This window comes from Sebastes umbrosus, chromosome 3 (genome assembly GCF_015220745.1).
Source record: "Sebastes umbrosus isolate fSebUmb1 chromosome 3, fSebUmb1.pri, whole genome shotgun sequence".
In the NCBI taxonomy this organism is placed as follows: domain Eukaryota; kingdom Metazoa; phylum Chordata; class Actinopteri; order Perciformes; family Sebastidae; genus Sebastes; species Sebastes umbrosus.
The window spans coordinates 22,222,812-22,250,109 of record NC_051271.1 but is presented as its reverse complement, the minus strand read 5'-3'; the positions used below and the strand labels follow the sequence as shown (position 1 = coordinate 22,250,109).

The following is a 27,298-nucleotide window of genomic DNA, read 5'->3' as shown; positions in this document are numbered from 1 at the left end:
GCCCCCAGTTTGTTATGCAGGCTTTCTGTAATACATTTTAAGTTTCCAAGCCTATGCCAACGTAACCATGACGACATCATCAAGGTTATTTCCTCAGACTTTTAAAAGGTCCCTTTAGAGCCACAGAAGACGTTATACAACTGTTTTCACAGGCTGAGCAGTACTCCTCGTGACTGGAAAATTGATCTCTGTGTAAAATCGAGGAAGCGTCTCGACCCATGTGAGATCCATAATGTTTCTCACTGTCCGACTGGATTGCTGCTCTACTCTAGCATTGTGCTCAGTGTTGTCACTAATAACCAGACTCTACGTTGTTATGGTCTTTGCTCCTATATCAGTATTGTTGTTATAGTGCCTTGCAGATTGTTAAAATCTTGCAGCTGAATTAAAACCAACTTTTATAAGGAAAATACTCACCTAAAATGTGTAAAAATCCATTTTTTATTGTCTTTATAAAATCACGATTTTATTGAATTGTTCAAATCTTGTGAATAACTAAGATTTTATATTATTGCTTGGAGAATTTCAGTTTAAAACCATTTTGATTTAAATTATCTGTGATTAATAAATTCACAGTTTTAGGAGACACTTATTCATGAATATTTTTAAATGTCTAATTTGTTGCGGCTCATGATGTATGGCTCCAGGCTACAACACTGAGCTGCTTCATGAATGTATGCTTGATGGGTAGATGGTCCTCTGTGTCTTGGTAGTACTAGGCCTATAGTATATATACTGTATTTAGTCACTATGTGATCACTAAACACGATTAAAAGGGGTTTGTTAGATAGAAGAACAAACAGGACATTAACAGATTTGACTTTTTTGGTATAAATTTGGCTTAGAAACAGATTAAGATCATGAAACATTTCAAATTTCCCCACCTATAAGGTGGTATGTCTGCCCAGGGAAACTAATAGTGTGCTGGATGTACTGGTCCAATTCCTTTTAAGTGGTGAATACTATGTCAGCAAAATAGAAGGCCATGCATGCTGAGAATACCACTGGATCATGGGGTTACTTCATTGTTTTATATTACCTTAATATTAACACTGTTTTATGGTTTCCATTTACTGCCATCGTGTGGGTTTTGGACTGGTGACAGCTGTGAGACCACTGCAGTAAAAGCTGCTGGACTGGTTAGACAGCTCCGTTAAGGCTGACCTCATCTGTCGTCCACATGAGGACAGCAGCCAGTGGCGGCTGGTTGGGGCTCCCCTCACATCACCGAGGGATGTTGCACCTGAGATCCCTGCACCTCAGGGAATAGGCTGTCACCAGTCACCATCTGAGGAGGGCATTTTAGCATTCTGTCATTGTCCCGAAGCTGAATGACAGCCCCAGTTATATTTTGTTTTAGTTTTTTAGCCAAAGCTCAGCCCCCCCAGCTGTGGCCCAGCCTTTTAATTAGCCTTTGGTTAATTAGCAAGCTTAATAAAACCAGGTATCGTGGGAGTCACCGTCTCATATGGCCTTCTTTCACTGCAGCTTCGTTCGTTTGTCCTGACACACATCAGATAACCAAAATATCACAGTTTGGATTTGATACTGTCTGTAAAAAGTGTTTACCAAAAGATACTGAAACAGCAACCTTTTGGAAGTTAGAATCGCATGGGTCCCCTCGACAAAAAGCCAATGGGATTTTTCCATTGGGTTTTGGATTATTGCAGAAAATAACCTCTGTGGCGAAAAAACTTTTATGATACTTACACATTTTGTTTTACGTAAGATAATCTTCACAAATGAACGAATGAACCGTAAGTGCTGATTCCTGCACCACTCTATAGGATTATATTTTATGCAGTTTATAAACTAGCATTTGTTTTTTGCTCCCTGGCCACTCTCAGTGCTACACAGTTCTACTAATGACCCAGAGATGCAGAGATACAGACATGTTTCCTCTCTTTGATGGCTTTGATGAGACATTCTGTGATCTTTTTTCTCTAGCCCTGTCTTTCTTCACTGAAAGACAGTGGATATTTGCTAGAACATAGTTTACAGTATGTAAAGTATAGTTTTGCACAGTGTCTGTTAAGCACAAATTGATTTTGGTTCATGGACACTTAAATAACTCTATGATGAGTGTAGCATGAACAGAAAGTATCTGTCACTTTCTCTCTCCGTTACTCAGAGTGGAACAGAACGGCATTGAGTTTCTAATCCAACACTCGGCCTTCAAAACAATCACCAGACATTCTTGCTTTGGTTTACATTTATCGGCCAGGCCCCTGTACTTGTCACATGACTTTGTTCTTAAGGGGAAACATTTGCGTGTTAACTGTTGGACTGGAATGCCGGCAGATAAAACAAAATGCTTTGCTTTGGAGGGAGGCCAACGCTGCAGCTCAACAGCTGAAAGGGAGAGAGGACAGCGTTACACTGGCCTGGCCTCTCAATGTGCCTTTTTGTTTCAACTCAGGAATGTTAACTCTTTGTTGTTCCACTGATTCTTCTAATGCCATGTGGACGCAGTATTTTATGGTACATACCGAACGTGTCAGGTGGATTCTGATGTATTACACGTGTGTGACAATATTTCATTAAAAGGGGACCTATTAAGCTTTTGTGCTTTTTCCATTTCCTAAGTGTGTTATATAGTTTTTTGTACATGTTAAAGGTCTGCAAAGTTCACAGTCCACGCCAAAGGGAGTTACTCTCCCCAACAGAAACACTGCTCCTGAAACACCTCACTTGAAGTCCTGCCTTTTTTTCTGTAACGTGGTGATGTCACCAAGTAACACTTTGCCTAGTGGCTAGTTTGGCACCGCGTCAAGCAAAGCTAGTTAGAGTGGAGCTGGAGCAGAGTCCGATGAGTTTGGTTCGGTTGACCAATCACAACAGAGTGGGTCAGCTGACAAATCAGAGCAGACTGGGTAGGAGCTCAAACAGAGCGTTTCAGGCAGAGGGTGAAAAGAGGTGCTGCAGCACAGCCGCTATGAGAAAAATAAAGCGTTTTTTGAACATTAAAGCATGTAAACATGTTCTAATAGAAACCCCAAATACAAGTATGAACCTGAACATAAGCATAATAGGTCCCCTTTAAAATATATTTTTTAGTATTTCTTAGATGTGGATACAGTTTGGATGATCCATGTTTTGACTGTCAATTCTACCAACTTATTTCCTTCTCCAGGTGAGAGCTATGTGTGTGCCTCAAATGAGCCCTTCCGACGTGTGGACTACACCAAGAACGTCAACCCCAACTGGTCGGTGGGCTGCAAGACCGGCACATCGCGCTCCCTCTCCTCTCTCATCCCGCTGAAGAACGAGCTGCTGCACGGGGCCAAGGACTTCATCAAACCCAAACTAGTCACAGTCATCCGCAGCGGTGTCAAACCCCGCAAGGCAGTACGGATACTGCTCAACAAAAAGACGGCACACTCCTTCGATCAGGTGCTCACTGATATCACAGATGCAATCAAGTTGGACTCCGGAGTTGTGAGGAGACTATACACTTTGGAGGGCAAGCAGGTGAGTCTGTTATGATGTTTAAAGATTACCTATTATGCTTTTGTGCTTTTTCCCTTTCCTTTACTGTGTTAGTTATAGTTTCACACATTTGCATAATACCTGCCTAGTGGCTAGTTTGGTGTCCTCAAACAAAGCTAGTTTGAGCGGAGCTGGAGCGGAGTCCGAAGAGTTTGGTTCAGCTGACCAGTCAGAGCAGACTGTGCGTTTCTGGAGGAAGGGCAGGAGTTCAGACAGAGGGTGAAAAGAGGTCCTGCAGCACAGCCGGTATGAGAGAAATGTAGTGTTTTTTTAACATTAAAGCATGTAAACATGTACTAATAGAAACCCAAAATACAAATATGCACCCGAAAATAAGCATAAGAGGTCCTCTTTAAGTTTAAAGGACTGGGTGATAATTGCAGCTCTGGTAACCATCAAGCGAACTCGTGCACTCCTGTCACCCTTGCCAATATCCATGAACTCATTGACTAAAATTACATAATGTGACAGTTGGAAAGAGTTAACTGTATTGTTTTCAGTGAGATGAGATTGGAGGATGTGCATATGAAAACCAGATGGAACTGCTAGGCTGAGCTTTTTAGCCAAAGGTTTTATCTCCAAAAAGCGCTGTGATTTATAGGCTTCAGCTGTGTCAGCAGTCTAGGTAATTACATCCCATTTAATCATCCATACATAATTACACGCCATGATTATTTCAACAAGGCACTAATGAATGCACTTAATAGTTCAGGCTTTTTTGCCATATCCATCAGTATAGTTTCCTCCCTACCTCATCCCACCCTCCCCCGTACTAAGCCATTTGAGACTGGTTTTGCTTTAATCCTATCCATCTGGGACACATATATAGTAATATTTCCATCTGAAATTCACATTGAGGGTCTCTGGTGTTATGACATGAGGTGGGCTTGAACACATGGTGCCCCTTATCAACAAGATTTATATGACGTTGTCTCATCTGGGAGAAGTCTTATATCATTCTTTTTAATTATATAGTTTTAACTCTCATCTCACAGAATTATTAAACTTCATATTGGTAAATTGGTTTAAAATAAGTAACCAAACAAAAGTATATGATCAAAATAAACTAGAAATAAAGATATGGGATAAGGAAAAATGGGATTAAGTCACTAAAGTAAGGTCCATGAAGTTCTTTTTTTTTTCAAAGCTTGACAGGAGCTTGAATCCAAAAGCTTGCTTGCCTTACATCTTAAATCTTTTGGGAGCGTCGAGGGCTTGTGTGAGACTGTGCGAGGGCTGAAATGCAGTTAGGATGTCGGGATCATATCTTTGGGTCAGAATTTTATTTTGAAAATGTAAAAGTAATTATAAACCGATAAGTGCAGAGATAAATTGATGTGATTTTTACCAGTTTCGGAAGTTAAACAAAGTACTTAAATCAACCTCCTAAAGGTTGAAGGTTGCGTAAATGTCATCATCAAGAACATCAAATACAAACATGAATGGCTTGATCTAGATTAGTGAATAATAAAATAGTTTTGGTCTTTTATTCAAATGAAAGAAAATAGACTGTACTACTCAAAGTCAAAATCAAAGATAGCTCCCATATGTCAGGCAGCTGCCTTCAAATTAAATGACTTCTGATTTGTTTTACTTTAGATGCAGCAAACTGTGACACACTTCACATCATTGGAACATTTCTTGAAACTTTTCATATCAGTGGACTCTTGTGTGTTTTGTCCACACACGTTTTTTTATGAGGGTAGTGTCTTTGCTCTGCCTCGCTGTAAACACAGCTGTAATTGCACAAATGATGTCTTGTTTATTCATAAAATCAAGAAAAAGTGGTTGCCTGGAAAGAACTTTTTAGCGAGTGGATATTTTATCAGCTATGTTGCTTTTATATAGGAGCTCAAATATCATTTCACTTTCAATGGGATTGAACTGCTGCATTATTTTAATCGTCAATTCCACAGATGGAGAGATGTTTATTATTGATGAAATAACCTGATTTCATTATTAATGATCCCAATTAGGCTTTATGGTTAAAGTGTAATTAGTTTAAAACCACTAACAACTGAATTTACTGAGTTATAAGCTACAGTTGACATGAGGCTTTGACCACAAGATGTGAGAAGGAACAATCTCTTGTCACATGTTTAAACATTCAAAGTCTGACAAACAAACCAGCTGACGTTTGCTTCCTGTAGAAGAAAGGAGTCGTTCTAGGCCGCACAGTCTCGACTAATGACTCACGACAACAGTGATCCCTTTCACCTCTGACAGGGCTGGCCCAACATCCTTTCTGTCCAGCCAGCACTGTACAGAAACACAGTCTCTAATGACTCTTAGGATTATATAATAGTATGTAGTATATCATCTTTATTTACATTATCTTAGCTTAGTTTCTTATGGTGGATGGTCAAGAACTTCATGTCTGATCTGAGGTGGAGATCAGATGAGATCCATAAGCCTTAAGCCAATAGCTAACAGTTAGCTGTGCTGCTACTCAGTTGAATTAATATGGAGGACAACTAAGTTTTCATCTTTGTTTATAGTAAACAGAGTTGAGTGGGGAGACATGGCTTTACACACTTAATATGGCGAATAATGTCAGGGATTGATATGTTCAGAAACCTGGTACTAAAATAAAACATCTTCTAATAACTGCACCGTCCACAGCTGCACACATTAATGCTTCTTGTAAGAATCCTGTTTGATTCTCCACTGTGATTAATCCGGTCCCATATCTGTCACATAAACCCTTCATGTGTCTCTATTTCCATCTCTTGCTAAATTCCAACTGGATCAGCTATGCAGACCAGCTGTTCTTTCCCGGCATTTCACGCTCCGTATTGCCACGAGGAATGTTGCATTGGACTTTATGGGGTGCATTTAAGTACAGTAACTTTGGTGCTTGCGATACATCTGTGATGTCCATGCTGTCTTACTGGCTGTTGAGTTTGTGTTGAGTTGACAATTTGACTAATCGTTTGAAGTGAGAGGAGGCTGGCATATTATTAGACAGACTGAGAGGGAGCACCCTTCCTTTAACCTCCTTTTGAGGGTTTTTTTTCCCCCGGCCAAGCAGCTACAGTCTGCCAGACGGTGGCAGTTTGTTAAAGGTAATAAAGTCTCTGGGAGTTTTAGCTTCCCTTTAGTGGTTAAAGCCAAAACTGAGAGCTCCAGATCTGTGGAGTGGAGTGTTTTACTTTGAACCTCTCCTTTAACCCAGCTTGGGTTCATGTATCTTTTGTTTTGTACCAGTTTGAACAACATGCATAAAGATAAAGATCCTATTATTCAAGCTATACTATTCAAAATAAAACACATACTGTGCTTACATTGGTGCCTGTATTTTATCCTTGCCCATAAATAGATGATGTGTTGTGTAGAAATCACAATATTGTCCATTATTACTCACTGTTGTAGCTTTGCCTACAGTATGATACTAAATGGATCAGCAGCTGCAACTCATATAAGAAAAATCTCAAACCACACATCAACCACCAACATTTATGTTACAATGAATTCAGTAAGTGATTTATTTGTCGCTATATGTATTTATAATCATAAATTGGTCATTTTTAGCAGTGATTTAGGACATATACTATACCATCTTTTGGGATTATACATTACAGATGACACGTTACATATGTCATGCTGATTAAGTGTTTCAATTAGCTTACTTGATATACACCACAGAGTTTTAAATGATAAACACATCAGCCATTAGTTACAGCAGTCTTTTTTTTTTTTTTTAGCCTCCTTTGATAGATGATTCCTCCCCTCTGCTGGAGCAGATATCCGCCCATCCATCACTGTAAAGTTCTCTACCATCAGATGAATGCTAAAGGACACCAGAGTTTCTTATTTAAAGGTCCAGTGTGTGTAGTATCTGGCGGTATCTAGCGGTGAGGTGAAGAGATTGCAACCAACTGAAGCCTCTCCCGTGTGCCAAGTGTGTAGGAGAGCTACGGTGGCCGACGCGAAAATGTCTAGAGCCATTTGTTGTAAGAGTAGTGTAGGTCATTTGGAGCAGAGCCAGTGCATAGAGTGTATATGTGTACGTGGGAAGTGAGTTGTGAAGCAAGAGAGAGAGAGAGAGCGGCGGCGACAATGGGAGCGAGTAACGTTATCGACTCCCCAACCTGGAAAAGGTTGGGGAGAGTTTGGTTTGTCTGTTCTGGGCTACTGTTGAAACATGGCAGTGCAACATGGCGGACTCCGTGGAGAGGACCCGCTCCCTATGTAGATATAAACGGCAAGTAACGAAAACCCAACGATTCTTATATCAGATGATTATACACTAAAGAAAACATACTTAATAATATATTCCATTTCTGCAAATAGATCCCTCTAATTGTTACACACTGTTCCTTGTCAACAAACGCTCAAGTCCTCTACAGAAATGTGTTTTGGATCAAATTTAACAGTTCCCATTTTAAACCATCAATCGTAGAGGTTAATGTTTACTTGTTTGAGGCTAAAACAACATTGTCAGCAAAGATGATAAGGTTTTGTTCATTTCCATTAAATCAATATACAGTAGAGAACACAATAGATGCAGCCATCCTCAAGTGGTGCACTCCAGTTGTTTCCGTATATTTAGGACGTCACAGTCAGACAAGGAAAGCATTGTTTTAAATGCATTCAATTTGAAGCATTAAGCTTCACTTGTATTGACATTGTTTTCATCTATATCTTGTCTTTATAGACAATGCCAGTATAATTTGGTTGGGCCTGCGTTTGAGAAATCAAATTTATGTTCTAGTTTTTCAGCTGTCATTTAACCTGAATAGGGTTTGCTGAGTAAAACCAAGAACAGGCCTTCTTGAAAGCGATATAGTGTCATAAATATTTAAAATTTACAATTGTTTTGTTGAATTCTGTGTCATATAGCCTTCACTTGAACGTTTCTATGTCTGTTTGGAGCAACAGCCACATAGCATCAGCAGCAGTCAGCCATTGGAAAGACAGTGAGTGTGTTCTTGCCATAATGTCTGATTCACTACTTACAAAGACTCGTTTTACTCTCTTGGCCTCAACATGACTGTCTCAGAATTGAATTAAGAGTCTAATTCAGAGGTTTAACGCATTAAGCCTGTAACGTGATCCTGAGACCAGAGCTGGACACCTGACAGTATCCTGTCCATGATAATAGGAGTCAATCCAGTTTGAAAGTCAAAGTCATTAGGTGTTTTCTTTAACATGGGCTGAAGCTTTTACATTCCCCAGTGCAAAATAAAGTTGTATCTGACAACATAATCGTCATTTCTAAACACTGCCTACTTAGAAAATTGAATGGAAAAGCATTAGCTTTAATCTTTTCACCCTTTTCATGTCCTCTGCCCCCATCTGCTTGAAGAGGAGGTAACACTCTCCCAGACCAAACATGTCTCAATAATCTGACAGCTTGATTTATTTGGATCCCTCTGTCATGCAGCCTCTCTACCTTGTTAAGCCTCTTTTCACCTCCTGAGCGGTGCCATACGGGTGGTTAGACAAACTAAAGGACGTTTCCCACATCATCGCTATCCTGTGAAAATCATCTATCTCCAAAACATCAACTTTTCATTAGCTAAGAAAATATTTTCAGCGTTGTGACGATGCATTTTTCTTCTAATCTGATGAGTATTTAAATGATTTATTTAACTTGACATAGGTATCATTGGGCAGGGACAACATGCACCTTAACCCATAAGTTTTGTGTCCTGTTTTTACATTGCATCGATCAGTGTCGGTGTACCACAAACCGCTCTACTCTGTAGATGTACAGCTTTATTCTGCACTTAAAAAACTCTCTACCTCAGTTCTTATCCTGCATTATATTCCATATTTGACATTTCTTAATCCCCCTGGTCTCTATATCTCCTATATTTTATTATCCAGCACTATATCACTTTTTGCACTATATTCAGTTTTAACAGTTTTCTTCATCTGGTATTTTTATATCTGGTATATTTTTTTATACTTTCACTACTTACTTGTGCCTTTTTACTAATATGTTTGCACGATGGAACTGAGATGCTGGAAACTTGAATTTCCCCCGAGATCAATAAAGTTACTATCTATCTATCTGTCTATCTAAAAACATAATCCAATACCTTGGCTGTAGTGAAGGAGGGCATTTCCTAATGTCAGTTCCTATTAAAAGAACACGGTAATTTTGGGAAGCTGGTTTGCCTTCAAACTGTCAAGTCAGACCAGGAGATCAATATCTATTTCAACAAATCCAGAGTAGAATAGCATACAGTACACTAGACTGGAGGCGAGGCATAGACTCCATCGAGTTTTGTGTTTTTGTTAGAGGTGTTGCTTCGACTTTATGGTCATTTTGGAGGCTGTAGTTTTACCCACATGACAGAAATGCATTATATTAAAAGTAAAGCAATAGGAAATATACAGTAACTGTATTCATAAGTGTTCACTAATCATGAAATAATGCTTGAAATACTATGTAGTGGGGATGTGTATTGGCACAACTCTAGCGATATGATACGTATCATGATACAGGGGTTACGATTCAATATATTGAGATATATTGCCATTTTTTTAAATCTAATTTTATTTATATAATATTTACTTTTTTTTATGGAATCAGAACATTAGCATTTATCACAGTCCCTGTAACATCCAGCATCATAGCACTACACTGAGAGGGCACATATCTTTGCAAATGAAATAAAGTATTGACTGCATGTAAACTATTAATTAAAAATCAATAGTGTTTTTGAGAATCGATACAGTATCACAAAACATAATATCGCAATATTCAATATTTTCAATATTTTCTTACACCCCTACTACATAGCTAGTGTGTTCTATTATCAAAAGTAGTGTTCATCTTTGTTTTAGGTGTATATTATCAAATATATTAGCAGTTCCTTAAATGAGCATCATGTGTTAACACACCAGTTTGAACAAAGCCCCATAGATTCTATAAAAAAAGCTTTACTTTTACTCCTAAAAAGTAAGGCTCTTCACTCAGTCACTCATGCACCCATAAACACAAACACGCTCCAAATGCCTTCCAGCAGCAGCCTGCCATCTGCTCCTCCAAAATCAAATCACAGGTCCAAGCCACCCGGCCTGCCCCCTCCCGCTGATGAACACACACACACACACACACACACACAGCGTTACACACACGCATTCAGAGGCCCCCCGCTGGGGCCCTGGCCACCACCGGATAATTAGACCTATAAGCTGGAAGGGAGGGTTAAAGTGCAGCTGTCAGGTGTGTGTGTTTGTGTGTTTGTGTGTGTGTTGCGTGAGCGTGCTTGCACAATACGTCTCTGTCCACTCTCCATCCTCGATTCAGAGATGCTCTTCAGACTGAATGTTAATTGTAGATCTTGGTTATCAGGGCCAACAGAATCAGCTGCTGCTTTTCAGAGAAACCCCTGTTTTACATCTCAAAGCTGACTCGGCAGGCGGAAAATAAGATTTCCCCTTTTTGTATTGTCTAATCGATGCATTCATTAATTCGGGGAACAGTTAGCGGTCCAGTACTTGCTAAGTTGTCTTTTTTTTTATGTAGAAATCGTTTAGAAATGATTCAAGGGGACTGTAGAACTAGTGACAAAGAGAAGGTCCATGTGATAAAAGCAGAAGGAGAGAAGTTCAAACCCTGGCTCTTTTCTCACCTTTGCACAGCTGGCGTGAGGTGGGTGTAAATGTCACATTGATGGTTTTGGAAATTCAGACATGGCCTCACCAATCTGACGTTAGAAAGGTGTGGGATATTGACGAGCAGTTCTGACGGCGTATTCTGGCACCTTAACTCCTCAACTAGATTATCCTGTGTGACTGCTGAGCACCACCAATAAGCTGATACTGACCTGGCTTCACCTCGCTACATCAAGACTGCCATCAGCTCAGAGTAGTTGGCTGAGAAGACAGAAGGTGAGAAGGGCAGAAGAAGAGGGTGGTTGCCACAAAGAAGGAGGGCGAATCGTCACCAAGCTTATTTCTCAACCCCTAGTGCCTGTTTTCCTCCACCTTTCTCTGCCCCCCTTCTCACCACCCGACTATTTATCAAACTATGCAGAGTAGCTGACAACCACTTCTGTTTGCCATAATTACATTCAAAATGTATTTTGCATTCACCCTGCAGTTGCATGACTCGTGCAAGTTTAGAAAATGTCTTTTTAGACACACTGAGAATTTGATAGAGTAAGGGACAGAAAAGATGCTACGTTGACTACTGTATTATACCTTCTGGTCTGTTTCTGAGTGGCAGCATTAAGTTCACACACAACTCTAGCTAGCTGTCTCAGCCCATTCTTATTCTCAAGGCGTCAAATACAGATGCTTTGTCACAGCCGTCATCATTACGATACCGCCACACAATGCACCCTTAAGTGGCGGTAGGAGACGCACCGGGCTTTTAATTAACTACAACGTAAACCCATCTGCGGCAACAGTAAATGCTCAGAGAAAGTGCTATAGTGACGTAGTTTAAAGAGTGAAGGAGAAACGGATGGCAGGCGAGAGATGGATGGGCCCAACAAACACAACTAAGGGGGTTTGTTGCCTAATCCTAAGAAAGTGTTTTTGTTTGATTCACAACATTAAGCATGTGTTTATTGCCACCGAAAAGTGACGCCGAGGGTTCTGACAAAGTGTCAGTTCAGTCTGTGACGAGTTTGGATGAGAACGTGTTGGCTGTCTTAGTCATATCCAAATCCAATGTCTGCTCCATCGGGAGAAAGTCTATGAACAGATAATGGAGGATTAATCGTTGACCGTTTGGTGACCTTTCCTGTTACACCAGTGCAATTAGGGAGAACTGGATCCTTTCCAGGGTTTCTCTCTGCCTTTTACCCAATGTAGCCCTCAGCCCCCTGTGACACATAATAAGTGTCACTCAGTGTGTAGTACTGCCATTAAAACATTAGTGATCAATGTGGTACACAGGGAAAAGTAGACATCCCATATTTAGATGGATAAATTCTCTGTGTGAGTGAATAATCAATTACATTTGTTCTGACATTCACAAAGGTTGAGGGCAAAACATTACTTGCAATGTTGAGGGCAAAAAATACACATAATCCATTAAATGCATTTAAATGGAAAAAGAGAAGTATTAATTCAAGCATGTATTATTCCTCAGTAAATTTGATATACCATATATTGATAGTCCTCCAAACAACAAATTTAATTTGTTTCCATTATATTTATTGGAAATTAAAGTATGTTAAGGACTACAATTTATAAATATCAGTTATTTCTTCAAAGTATTCTGATCCTTTCTTGGTAGTGTACACTTCATACATTGTCATTCAGAACCAACTGTCCTACATGTGGCCTCCTGCACAAAGATTGTGTTTACTTCTGCCTGTTTTAGCTGTAGCAAAAGTTTACTTAAGCTGAACATTGATTTTCTCTCTCCAAAAACATCTGCCTAAAAATCCTGAAATGTGTTTGCCTTTCACGATCCTTTTCACTCAGTGATGTGATCAGGATGACAGCCGGTCTGCCCATTAACCCGTGGCTGGAAACAGACCTGGACCGTTTAGGCTGCTGAGCTATAAGGGCTGAAAATGCTTGCCTCTCTGAAATCTATAAAGGCCTTTCCAATACACACAGCAAGCTGAGGAATGAGAGAGGAAATGGAACTCAGCACTGATAATTGGACAGTCTGCTCAGATGTAATGTCTTTGTGTTTGTTTACATCTTTGCAGTAGTTAAGTGGGTGTACTCTATCCTCCATATTAGATTGCAGACGGTTGCAGTATATCTTGAAAAATCTACATAAGCAATTTTGGTTTATGAAAGAAATTCACACTGTTTAAATGAGATGAAACAAAGTGATGGGTTTAATTAAAATTTTCATCTACTGTGTTTCTTTCTTTATCTCTCAGTCTTGTCAGTGTTTTTGTCTGAAATTCTTAGTGCTTCTGTATGCATACAGTGTGCATAACAGAACTTGAAGGTCACTCGCAGTCGCAACACTGCAGCAGTTTATCAGGGCGAAAATAATTTTACGCTATGCTGTGGGCAGCAGGCAGGCAGACGAGGACTACTCCCAACAAACTCAAATGTATAAAACACACTTTTTCTTTCTTACTATATGTCTACAGATAACAGTGCAGTAAATGGAAAAATACAGAAAAGCATCCATTATCCATAGTGGCATTCCCTTGTCTGTGACCATACCCATTTTGTTCACTTTGTTCTCTTTTGAGTTACCAACAAAATACACTTAAATATATTTTTGTACTGCGAAAACACTTGTTTGTTTGTGTCAATCTTATAGAATTTAAGAGTAATTCATGAAGTATTATGAAAATAGCTCAAAATCTGTTGGGGAAAAATTAGACACTCCAGAGGACACCCAAGTTAATTAAACCAAATTACAAACTGTCCTAAAAGTAGCCACCAAAACACAAATAAATAAATAAAGCCAGCTTCATATCCATGATTACGTATTCAATTCAGTTCAGTCTATCTTTATTTATACCTTCAAGGGCACTTACCAGTGTTTACAGAAGACAACACATACAATATATAAACACATACAAAAATATAAAAACAAATCAATAAAGCCATAGAAAAGCATACAACTTAAGGGTATTAAGAACTTAGTAGATGGATAACAGAGGGCTTAGAATAATTATTACTTTTACAAACAGATTCTACTGACGTCCTGAAGCCAGCTCGGTAAGATCTGCTCAGTTTGGCTCAGTATGTTCATCAATTTTTTTTTTTTTTTTTTGGTTTCAAAAGAAGTCACAGAAACATGTTAAAATATTAATGATCTACTGCCTATTTATTTACCAACCTGTAGACATGATAAGAAAGCTTGTGCGTGGATCTTATTCTTTCTAAATGAAATGTGTTTGTAAGTTCACTAACCCACATCTTTGTAGTGGAGACTTCTTAGTGGGAACACCATCAGGTATTTCTAAAATAATAATGAATGGATCTGGTTATAGCTGGATTTTAAATACAGTATTAATTTAAAAATATTGATCCAATAGGTCTCAACTTTGGGACATGGAGTGAGCTGTTGAGTAGTGTGTCGTCTGCTGAAAGGCATCTGTCACATGTAATAACATGTTACCTCTCTTTAGAGTAATGAAGATGGTGTGAAACTTTAAATTGGTCCCACGAAGTATCAGTACCATTTTGTTTTTATTTGAGTGAGATCAATGATCTTAAGAATAACTCTTTGCTTGGAACATCAACTACCATGTACAGTAGAAGTACTACTGGTAAGAGAGATTATTTACAATGTGAATTCAGCTCTAGAGTAAGAGCCGATCTTTGATTACCAACATGTCATGAAGATAACAGCCAGCTAGTTCATGGTGCATGGATTGCTGGGTTTTGGGGGCATACACATTAGCATGCGAGGGAGGTGGATGTCGGTTAGCGTGACACTGATGCACTGTGGCATCATTTCACATGACACGCTTCTAATGATGATGGCCTCCTGGCCTCGATACTCTGAAGCAGCCTCGGTCTTCCAGTACATGTGTTATCAGGGGCGTGCTGCTCTGCTGTCCAACAGTTAAAGTGTTTACATTCATTAAGGTGTCTGAATTCTGCTCCCCACGTTACTATCATATTGATCGGGATGATATCTTGTCGTTTGCATGACGGTGTAACATGCTGGCAGTTACAGACAGATTAGTAAAACTGTCTCCCTCTTTGACCAGCTAGCATCATGGCCACACAGGGGCTGCATCTGATTGTCAGGCATGAGCTGTTTTCAGGGCCAAGTCTGGATTAAACGCCGCCATTCAGGTCAACAGCCATGAAATCTGCATGCCCACCTATTGTTCTGTGCCATCATTAGCATACAGCACCATCTGACACCAGTGCAATGACACCAACCAACCAGACATATTCTCGGCTAGGTTTAGTGACATGCTGTCGTCCCGACCGTGGTCAGAAGGCACGCTGCTCGCTCATTTCACCGCCACTCGCTCTCTCTTGCTTCACCACTCACTTCTCATGTGCATACATACTCCCAAAACACTAGTTTTTGCCCGACGTCTGCTCTCATGACATCAGATTCTTTGGATTTCCCGGAAAAACAGGCCAGGGTCCTTCACATTAAAAGCCGTCTACAGGCTGATAGAGGAAATCCAGAAAGTCGCGGAAGGCCTCATTTTTTAGGTTAGGTTACAACCTGTTCACACATTGGCAAAAGAAAACGATTAAAACACGTTTATATGTGTAAAAAGTTACATACAGTCCCTTTAAATAATAAAAGTTCCTAGGCCTCGGAATTCCAGCCTTTTGTGTTGCTAGGCAACAAATTGCTGAACAGGTAGGGGTTTTGGTTGTTGGTGTTGGTGGTTACGCAAATAACACTAGCTCTAAGGTCTTTAACTAAGCCGGACTTTAGCCGTCTTTTCCTATGGTTTATGCTGGCGCATTAATATTAGAACTTACAACCTATCATTATTAACAAACGAAGACCTGCGTCGTAGTTGTCCGGTTATACTTAAAGTTAATCCACACCCTCCAGTCAATCAGAATTAAGAATTTTGAATAAAATTTAACACTTGCAGATTTATATTCCTTGTATTATACTTCTTTTTAAACAACTATTTAATACATTTTTTTCACTTATCTAAATTCTACTATGCAATATTTTTTTTCCCTTTATTTCCTTAGTTGATTTTTATAGACATTCTTGTGATTTTTGATTTTATAAATTAACTTTTTTATGCTTCAATCAGTTCAAGTAAAAAAGATGAAGCCCTGGCGTAACATCATCACTGTCTGGCCTTTGGAGATAAAATCCTACAAATCCAGAACCCCTCTTTTTTGTCTCTTGTCCTAGCAGATGGCTTACACACACACACACACGCACACGCACACACACACACACACACACACACACACACACACCATCACCCCATCAATGCTTTCCCCCAGTCTTGGTGGGCAATACAAACACACTTCATTGTCTCTATAAAGCAAAAGTGCCTGACCCACGTTTCACAAGTGCTGCCATGATACCCTGCATTGACGAACGGGAAAACAAAAAGGCGGCAGACGACAGAGAGAGCGGGGGTGTCGGGGGGGTCACGGGGCTGTCGGCTGTGCAGACCGTGTAGAGGCCATAGACGGGGAGGGCGTCCATTGTGTGCTGTGTGATCTCAACTACTTGTTTTGTTTTGTTTGTCCAAGCCTGGCTCTCATCCATTCTTTGCAGCGGGCCTGTCACTCTCCCAACAGAAGAGTTGACATCATGATATTCAAACCCCAGGCGACACGCTTTTGTTGTGTACTTGAGTTTAATCATTCAAGCAAGCCCTGGTTGCCTCAGCAAGTTGTGGCAGATTGATGTGGATTGATGGATGTTTTTGCACAGGGCAGATCAGGAGCTGTGTGTCTAAGTGATCCTGACAACTGTAGCACGACTCTGATGCTGATGGTGGAATTTCATTTGCACATCAAACAGTGTCTAATCTTTTAGTTGTCTTAAGGTGTACATCCTGGCTTAAGAGTGTTGATGTTAGTGGAAAGTTATTATTGTTTATTTATTTGAATAGTGCAAACATGAAACAGTCTAAGCGATGTTATTAATATGGGACCTTGGAGACTTCTGCTGGAACTGTAATATTAGATTTTGAGCATTTATTGCCTAGTAGCCGCTTTATGTGCAGTAATATTGTTGGTTTTTAATGGAGAGTTTTATGTTAATTGTTAACAAAAACCAACATTTTATGCATCTCTTGTGGATCTCTTTGCACCTCAGCAATTCTGCAAGTCTCACTTTCTAAATGAGCAGGGTAATCTACTGAGGCTCATTTGGGTTGAAAGTTGTGTGTGCATGTTTTGGTTCGTACTCCCACTCTCTTCATTCCTACTTGCACAGCTCCATTTGAGTATAAAGAGCACAGCTCAGCACTCGTGTACATTCAGACAGCCTGAGGTTATGTACAGTAATGTCTCTCTTTCTGTGTGTGAATATGACTAGGAGGAGAGAGAGCCAGACAGCTGTGAAATGTGTGATAGGCAAACCAGCCAGTGGCTGATGTGAAACAAAGTTCACTGCACTGCCTCAGAGTTTCCCTAAATTGGTTTAAAAATGTAGGGAAACTGCCAATTTGGAGTTATGCTTCTTTTATTTTGCCTTAAGTATCTCCAGTAAAAGTGTCCCTCATGAGTTAATGAAATCCTGTTTATGAAAACATATTTGTTTATCATGTTTCTTCCTCAGTGCCTTCACTGAGCAATGGTTTGTTGGTTCTTTCTCCATCTGTGTGGTTGCTGTTGAATGTTTGAGAGATTGAAAGCGACTTGAATTTGTTTTAAAAAAAAAAAGCAAAATATTTAGTTGCAAATGTTTAATGCAGCTAATGTAGTGAATCCAGAGTAGCAAGTTAATGATGGGCTTAGATTTCTCATTGCTCATTTTTGTGCCGCCGCCTTGTCTTGGCTGTTACGCGTGTCTGAGATTTACCGCTCTAATCCAAAGGAATTAAACAGCCTCGGTAAGCAGCCTCTGTCTGTTAGTAAGAGTTCAAACAGAGTTAATAACCCGGTTGGCTTTAGCTTAAGCTTCGCCCTGGCAAACTTAATAGGCATCTAGCTATCTGGATGTTCTCAAGTACGTTTAAGTGAGAGTCAAAGCTTGTGTGATGCACATCACACTAGTTTACCATGAAAGGTTCTTTCCTTTCGTGACAGCAGGAGTGCTGTGTAGGCTGACCTTCCCAAAGGCAAGAGGCAGTGATCTCCATCTTTGTCTCTTTTTTTCCATCTTTCCTTCAGGACTCCACCCACCTTCTTTGCCTCTTGCTCATTCAGCTCAGGGTGATGAGCAGCAATGAGGGGTTTGGAGGTAAATGGGGTAGATGGTACCAAATGATTACTGTGATCATTGTCCTGTCGGCTATTACAAGGAGAGCCTTTACTTTTCTTGTGTGCGTCTTGTTCAGCCTTTTGCACTGCCCTAAATTCTTACCACCTGCTGTTGTGTGACATTTGGGCATGTTTTGGAACAAAGCCCTTATTTAAGAGCAAGAGAAGACAACTTCTACCCCCTAAAAATCTAGTGCATTGTATTGATACTGTATATGTGGTGAATATATTTGGATAATAGATATTTTGCTTTGAGTGGTTTTGATTTCCAAGTCATGAAAACACTTATTATATTTGTTAAAACCATTGGTTATTAAGGGATCTCCGACCTTGACTGTGTGGCAACACTTTTTTTGTTTTATTTATTTTATTTATCAGTATTTTGAAAATGATTTCCTTCCAACTCAGCTTCTATTTTTTGAGGGTATGTTCATGTTCAATGGACCGATTCCTTTTTGATACTTTCATATGCATACACACTTGAAGCCCTTGGCCTGTATTTCCTCTGTTGCCAAGCTTAGCAAGGCAGAAAGTACAGCATGCAAGACGGAGGACATAGACTGATGGTGAGAGCAAGAGAAGGTCAGACATACGAGAGGAGGGGGTTGTCGCATCTCGGAGGGCAAACTTCAGTTTAGCCTCAAGACACGACACCCAGCCAATACAGAACCCTGAGAACAGTTCACTTCACTGATTGGCCGAGACAAGCCCTAGCAGGACAGGGCTGGCGATGGAGTGCCAATGGCTGTTTATGCTGGCAGTGGTTGACAAGAGCAAAGAGAAACATGGACAATGCAGTCTGACATTCGTACACTCCTTTACTGCTTTGCTCCAAATAATCTGCTGTAGAGATTTTATTTAAAGGCACAGGGTGTAACATTTCAGGGGATCTAAAAGCAGAAATGGAATATAATATTCATAACTATGTTTTCATTAGTGTATAATCACCTGAAACTAAGAATTATAGTGTTTTTGTTAGCTTAGAATGAGCCCTTCATATCTACATAGGGAGCGGGTCCTCTTCAAGGAGTCCGCTATGGTCGTGTCTAGAGGTAACACACAAATTGCAAAACTCTCGCGAGATGGTTAAAGTTAGGCATTTACTGTGAATGGAGAGTTTTTGCAAGTTTTTGCAATTTGAGGGTTACCTTCTAGACACGACCGTCCACCATGTTCCTCCGCCATGTTTCTACAGTAGCCCAGAACGGACAAACCAAACACTGGCTCTAGAGAGAGCATTTTGCATTTTTACGTTACCTGAAGGCCACCGTAGTTCTCTGACACACTTGTGAAACTGCGGTAACGTGAGCCACAGAGTTCAAAACCTTCCGTTGCTCCTAAAGTAGAGTTTTTATGGTAAGTATGGCCTCTGAGCGATTACGGCGTTACCATGGTTATGCATTCACTTCCCTCTTAGAAAGGGAGAAGGGAGGGGTGAGCAGAGGGGTACTCAGTTGGTTGCAATCTGCAACCACACCACTAGATGTCGGCAAATCCTACACACAGTCCCTTTAAGGAAAACCTTTATACTTTGACTTTGTAGAACATAATCCAACAGGGAAGACATAATGAATAATCAAACGAAACAAATTTGTTCAAGGCATTTATTCTTTACTTTATTATTTTACTCTTAAAAAGTGCATCTAAGTTAAAACACCATAATTTAACAGACTTTGTCATTTAACATAAGTTCTCATCCTCTTGACCTCCTTCAATTCTTGACTTTTTAAACCGGTGTCTATACAGGCACCATTTATCTCCATTTCCCTTCATTCCCCTGGGTGTCACAGGCCAGCTGAAAAGTGCTTTATCACAGGCCACAGCAGTGCTAGCATTGCAGAGAGAGGTGTGTGTAGAGGTGAAAGCAAATGAGAATACAGCTAGGGGCTCTTTCGACAAAGAGATCTAATATTCCAAACCTGAGGTCCTTTTCTTCACAATAAGCCTGTTGCCTCCGGTGGTGCTGGGACGAGCATGTCCCCGGGGCAACAGCATGATAACCTGGCCTGGTAGAGCATGGATTCAAATTGGAATTCACATGAATGTGAGGTCATGTAGTCAATGTGTGTGCCATGGTTTGTTAGGTACGGTAGTGAAAATACAGAGCCTGGCTTGTGGTCGTCTAACAGTGTCACATGACTAATGAGAAGATCTATAGAGCTTTTCATTGCCATTCTGTTGCTAGGGCAACAGCTATGGTCCAAGATTACTTCCTGTAAACTACTGCATTAATAAACGTTGCAACAGGAAATACAAAGGGGCCCATTTAGACTGTTTTTGTTATGTTTTAGAAGGTTACTCTGCCTATTTCTCACCAAAGCTTCGAGAGCCGCAGCTCCAGATCACGCCTCTCCCGGAGCGCGCAGCTCCTGAAACCCTTCAACCTGGTTGAACTTTTGCCGAATGCAGCACAAACCATGTTCTGTCTGAAAGGCTCATTACACTATTTTTTTGTATAGATTAAAGAAACAATAAATACCGTGCTAATTATTGAGCTTTGGAGGTACAGGTTGGCGGATTTTATAACAGTTGGACAGAGCCGGGCTAGCTGTTTGCCCCTGTTTCCAGTCTGTGTGCTAAGTTAAGATAAGGTAACCTGCTGCTGGCTGTAGCACTATATTTAATAGACAAATATTAGAATGGTATAAAGCTTCACATCTAAATGTCTGCCAGAAAATAAATAAGCGTAGGCTATTTCTCAAAATGTTGAACTATTCCTTTGAGCTGTCCTCTGCACTGCAGATGTCACCACAGTTGGTGCTCACTTCAGCATTCCCCTGTGTTGCTGTCTCACATTGTCCTCAACCAAATGACCAGCGTGCTCTATATCAACGCAGCCCACTGAGTGGAGGGAAAAATACAGGATAGTGTTAACATTGATAATGTCTGCACATCAGAGGAAGCAGTGTGTGGATTAAGGTCAGGGGTCAATGAGAAATATTATCTAAAAGGCTGCATGTAATGGTCTCTCACTATCATAGCTTGCACCACACCAGAGTCCATTTTTGACACATACATCGGACTATCCCTGAGGGCTGTTGCTATGGTGATTCTAACACCTGTGCCCCGGCAGTATGGCGTGGCGATCAGCTGCCAAGTTCCAGAGCGAGAGCTCATCTAAAGAATGGCATCCACTCCAGCTATGTCAAACCTTTGATAATCTGCCACAGCTCAGTAAGGACACGCATTACATGGACACTTCTCTTCTACTCTCACTGATTGGTTGCCTCAAACATTAGACAAAAGACAAAAGGGGGCATATGAAGGCCATGAAATACTGTTTTTGATTATTTATAAGCATGTTACTGATACTGCACCCATCCTGTTTCATTTTTAATTGATGCTGTCTGAATGTAGGACATGCAGAAGTGTCATGTGAAGTGTCTTATATATTATTAATGAATGTGTAACTCAGGCCTACTGTAATGATATTTATTTGTGGTTTTAAATACATTTACTATTTTTGTTATCAGATGTCTCACTCCTACTCCACTTCTGTCTCTTTTTCTCTCAGCCTCCAACTCTTCTTTTTACTGTGGAGACTGTTTGTGCTTTTTAGTAGTCATTTAGCTTTTCCGGACCACCAATTCTTGTGATACCCATCTTACACACACACACACTTTCCCCCACTGTGTCAGCCCCCAATCTCCCCTAGAGGACCCATCTGCCCACAATCTTATGCCATCTCGTGCTCCTCCTCCTGACTCTTGTTTCAAGTGTGTGTGTGTGTGTGTGTGTGTGTGTGTGTGTGTGTGTGTGCACGTATACAGTACATATGCTTGGCAGTGTGTGGGTGTGTGGTGGGGGGTGGGATAATGAATGGATATTTTGCTCCTTTGTCTTCCTACTTGTCCACCTACAGCAACAGAGGGATAATCTAAGTGTGTTGGTTTGTGTGTGTATGTGTGGGCACAACTCGCTATAGTTTAAAAGTAACTCCCGTTTCTGTCTCCAGTGGTGGGTGTAAAAGGAAAAGTGCACTGAACTGCAGAGAAAATGGCGATCACAGTGTGAGACAGAATGGGAAAAGCAAGACAAATTACCCTCCGGCCCAAACACTAACTGTACTGGTTTCCTATGACTCTGCATTGACTCGGCAGTATTCTGGATGTCAGGGTGTTTTGACCTCATCCTCCTGTTATGCTCCGTCTCTCTGTGCTGTTCACTTAAACACAGAGTCACACAGTCACAACCTTACCGTATCACACGAATCACACGGACTGATTTTAATTGGCCTATTTCAACGACCACGATGTGAAGCAATTATTTCACTTCCAAAAATACCACATGTACTAAAGACATGTACAATGGATTGACTGAAAGCCAGCAGAATCATGTGATAGTAGGGACACTGGTGAACATCATCCATTCCTTATGAAAGTAACTGGTAACTCTCGTTGTTCAAATAAATAACTATGAAATAAATGAAGGGTTTTTGGTAATCTGCTACCTCTAGTATTCACAATAACTGAATGCACCCTTTTGCTATGTTAAAAAGTAACTAAAGTCCACGTAGTTAGCTTTTCCCACTCAACAAAAAAGAAAAAATACCCACTAACATCTGGCTTTTGTATTTAGTGGGAAAGGGCATTCATTTATCGTCTCCAGCTCCGATCGGCAGTGATTGAAGCATGACACCCAGGTGGACACGCACATTTTTGCCCCTTTTCCGGCGTGATGCTATGTGACGCGTGTTGAAGTGAATATATAATAAATAAAACCAACAGGGATTTTTACAATTTATTATAATTTATTTAACATACAAAACATACAATTAATACGCTCTCCTGAAAGCCAACAGTCTCCAGTCAGACAACAGTAATTTGACCTCGCTGGTTGTTGTAAAACACTCTTCATTCATACAAACCGTCGTTGTTAGACTTTCCACAGTTCCAACAATCACCAGCTCTGGAGAAGAATGTGCGTTGTGTCGCTTTGTGTTTGTGCACATGCATGTTAGTATCTATCTATCTATTTAAAGGGTAAAGTGTGTAGGATTTGGTGACATCTACTGGTGTGGTTGCAGGTTGCAATCAACTGAACACCCCTCTGCTCATTCTTCCCTTTCCAAGACTGCGGTAACATGAGCTGCCGAGTGCAAATCTGTGGTAACGCCGTTCGCCTCGCTCAGAGGCCATCCTTACCATAATAACACTACTTTAGGAGCAACGGAAGTCAGACGGCGGTACCACGATTTTGCACTCTGCAACTCATGTTACTGCAGTTTCACGCGGGTGTCGGAGAACTACGGTGGCCTTCAGGTAACATAAAAACTTGAAAGGATCTCGCTACAGTTAATGTTTGCTTTGTCCGTTCGGGGCTACTGTAGAAACATGGCGGAGCAACATGGCGGACTCAGTGGTGAAGACCTGCTCCCTATGTAGATATGAAGGGCTCAATCTAATCTAACGAAAACACAATGATTCTTAATTTCAGGTGTTTATATACTATTGAAAACATAGTTATGGATAGTATGTTCCATTTCTGCTAATAGATCCCCCAAAAGGTTACACACTGTTCCTTTCAGGCCACTATGTGTAAAATGTAAAAGCTTCTGACTATGACTCCCCCAGTAGTATTATCTTAAAATGCGCTATACCCTTCTGAACATCCTTCATCTTTTTCACCTCTCCTTTCTCCTTACCTTTCTTCCTCCAGATTATCTGCCTGCAGGACTTCTTCGGGGACGATGATGTGTTTATAGCGTGTGGCCCGGAGAAGCACCGCTATACCCAGGACGACTTTCTGTTGGATCACAGTGGTAAGGCTTCCACAGCCTTTATGACTGGTAGGCTTGACTAAGACTAACTAAACATCCGTCTCTGTGCGTGTGTTTGCTTGTGTGTGTGTATTCACCTCGGTGTTCTTCCCTCACTAGTGTTTGCAACGCGCTTTTTCTTTAGGAAGTTTACAGCAGGATATGAGGTTTTGGTGTGTGTATACTATACTATTTTCTTATATGATTCTCTTTCCAATATAATTCAGATTATTATAATTTTGACAGTGGAAAGTGAGCTTTTGTATTTACATACAGTATATGTAATAGTAGCATCTACAGAAAAGAATCAGTGCTTTGTCTGAGTGAAATTTCATCCTTGTGTGTGTCGCTGAATGCCTTTGTGTTCATGTTCTTTACTGTTTGTGCTGTACAAACAGTATTTTATGCACATCGTCTGGGTTATGCCCTTTTATCTTGAAGAAAAAACACTGAACGTTGCAGAGCAAACAGGCAGGACATGACCTCTTTAAGCCTGCAGATCCATTCATTGACAAAGCTGTGCAGAACTTCAGCCAATATTGGACAACCTTGTGGGAAGGAAAAAGGAGTTTATTCTAGTAACAGTCCAAAGTATTAATGTCCTGTTTCATTTTGTGTTGTTGTTGTGTCAGGTTAGCTAACAACAGAGAGGTATATCCTAACACACACACACTGTGTTAGCTGTTACTGAGGATGAGTGATGGTGCATTAGACGTATTCAGAGATAGTTTGGAGCTTTCGTCCCACTTACACTCCTGTGCTCCACTTTTAAGAATTAGGTCTTTGAAAGAACAAAAAAGGCACACTGTAGCTGTCTGCTGAAGGTACAGAAGCTGCTCTTCCTTTTGCAAAATGGGTCCAGTACACACTCTACTGTTGAAACATGGAAAGAATAAAAATGTAGAAAATGGCCTGTGCAATAGATCATGCAGAAAGGCACAAAAATGTATGTTGTAATGATGTAATCAGAAAAAAATAAAATAAGTAAAAACTTAAAACTGACCATACATCTTCTTTATCTCAGCTAAAGCACTTTTTAATTAGAGATACATATCTCTAGAAACAGATTTGATTTGTTGGGGTTTTGTATGTACACCATACAAGGAAAGCCCCTTTTATTTAGTCAGTGAAATATGTATCTGGTGATAAATAGCATGGGTAACACATTAGAAATGCACTGTGGGCGTGTTTTTTCTTTAATGTGTCTGTCATTACATTATACCTCTCATCGCCCTCACCCTCATTAACACAACCCTGACAAGTTCATCACATCTGCTCTTACTGCACACAGCAACACCACAAAATCAGATGTGGCCTGCAGCAAACACCATGAAAACCAAAGCTTGTGATTTTCATGTGTTCATGGTGTGCAGTGATCATTTTAGCCTTAGTGCAGATGAAAACACAAGCTGTTGTAATTGCTTTGCTCTGGCAGTAAAAGACATCACTGGTGTACCAAATGTTGGTGTGAGAGTCTATTTTATATTTTTAACAATTCAATGACTTCTGTAATTAATTTCTGCCAACTACTCTAATTAATGTAGGTGTATTTGTGTAGTGAAGTTCTTTACCAGACAGAATATTCTACCCTCATAGTAGTTACAAATCAGTTGAAATTCAACTTTATATTTAATATACCAAAAATCAACAAATGTATGTAATTTAGAGTTATGTAATTAAAATCACATTGGATATAATGTCAAAGTAATTCTCAGAGCTGCCTGTCTTTTTATGGCCCATATGTCATATATCTAACCAGTTCTTGGACGATTATCCTACATTACAGGTCAAAATTAGTGCTGGGTTTCCCACCTCTGTTTTTGTTACTGGCCCAAATGTGTCTATAGAGACGAGTATTACATTGTCTAAATTTGAAAGTCGCCTGGCATTATTTCTAGTCTTGTTTACTTATTCTTTAATCAGTTATTCATTTGAATAATTTCTAGTCCAAAATATCAAAGTATCGATGCTGAATATTTGAAACGGTTTCTTTTCCAACTTTCCGCTCTCTCTTCTCTCTGACAGGGAGTTGACACAGACACCTCTATTTATATTTTTAATAAAAAATCTAAGCTTTTATGCCCTCAATGTTGTGCAAATTTCTTCCTGTGGTATCGAAAATGGTATAGGATAACAATATTTTTTAAGGTATTGTATTGAAGTTAGAAAGTTTTGGTATTGGTACTGATAACTTAAAAAGCAATAATGATACCAAGCTCTAATTAAAATCACAGTGTGAAAATGCTGATAAAGCTTAGACCTAACTGGAACCCAATATCCGGAAATTAATTTGTTGTTCTGTGCTTTTTAATCAGTTTTGACTTTTCCATTATTTTCTTTGCTGCTTCTCTGTGCGATGAAGTGTGACCGGCATTCATGATATCATGCGACATAAATAACATTTCCAGGGTCATATCCCTGGTACAGCAGCTTGTTGGGCATAATTGTGCCACATTAACTCTGACTGAGAAGAGAGAACAGGTATATAGGGGAAGGTTAATATATGCGATGGTGACCCTGAGCGTGTTGTGTCCCCCCCAGAATGCAGAGTGCTGAAGACATCACACAGCCGCTCTGCTACTCCGAACCGGACCGCTAAGAGCCCTGGATCTTCACGACGCAGCAAGTCGCCTGGTGCAGGTAAGACACATGACTGTGCACACATAGAAACTCTCTGAATTAGCTCTGTTAAATTAAGAAATGTTCATGCATAGATCTGAAAGGTCAAGTCTTGCATAATTATGACTTTATATGTGTAAAAAAATGTTTCACAAATCTAAAAAAAAAATCCCTTTTATCTGATGCCAAAGCAACTCTGTAAGGTCACTTCTGGTTGACAGGCTGAGTAATAGCCTTTTTATGTAGCAACCTCATCCTGAACCCTCAGTTGTGACAGAATGACTCAGCAGTTTGTGTGGTGCATTGAGAGATGGTGACATTCTGCTGAGTAATGAGTGTCCTACAAGCCGTTACGTCAGTTTAAAGAAGAGCGGTTTTGAGCGGTTTCCAGTTTGAAGTGCCTGCAGTTTTAGTTTAGCTTTGGAAGTTCCAAACACTTTCAATGTATGTTGTTATGTGATTATACCCAATCGTATCTGCCTGACTATTCTTTATCCCTGCTTCTGTCACTGCAGCGAGACAACCTGTCCACTACTCCACCAGTCAGTCTCCAATCAAATCCCCAGGTGAGGCTTGAGATGGTTTTTCACAGCTACAATATCTTCCACTTTCCATAAAGAAATACAGAATTCCCTTACTGGCAGTTACATCTAAATA

The 27,298-nt window shown here is 40.2% G+C and overlaps 1 protein-coding gene and 1 long non-coding RNA gene across 8 annotated transcripts in view; both read left to right on the top strand.

Moving 5' to 3' along the window:
• The window catches only part of dclk2a (doublecortin-like kinase 2a), a 52,370-nt gene that overhangs the window by 6,185 nt on the left and 18,887 nt on the right, over positions 1–27,298 (top strand). For 5 of the 7 annotated variants that reach the window (XR_005206238.1, XR_005206240.1, XM_037764759.1 and 2 more), the window contains exons 2-5: positions 3,134–3,471; positions 23,923–24,052; positions 26,564–26,662; positions 27,157–27,207. Coding sequence is in view for 5 of the 7 variants with exons in the window: in XM_037764759.1 (XP_037620687.1) it covers positions 3,134–3,471; positions 23,923–24,052; positions 26,564–26,662; positions 27,157–27,207 (618 nt within the window). In the remaining 2 variants the exon portion in view is untranslated. The remainder of the gene's footprint in view (positions 1–3,133; positions 3,472–23,922; positions 24,053–26,563; positions 26,663–27,156; positions 27,208–27,298) is intronic. The other 2 variants (XM_037764761.1, XM_037764763.1) reach the window with 1 other exon arrangement.
• On the top strand, positions 11,974–23,708 carry LOC119485282. Its single transcript, XR_005206241.1, has 3 exons — positions 11,974–11,984; positions 12,090–12,094; positions 23,559–23,708. It is a non-coding gene; the product is annotated as an uncharacterized LOC119485282 (long non-coding RNA).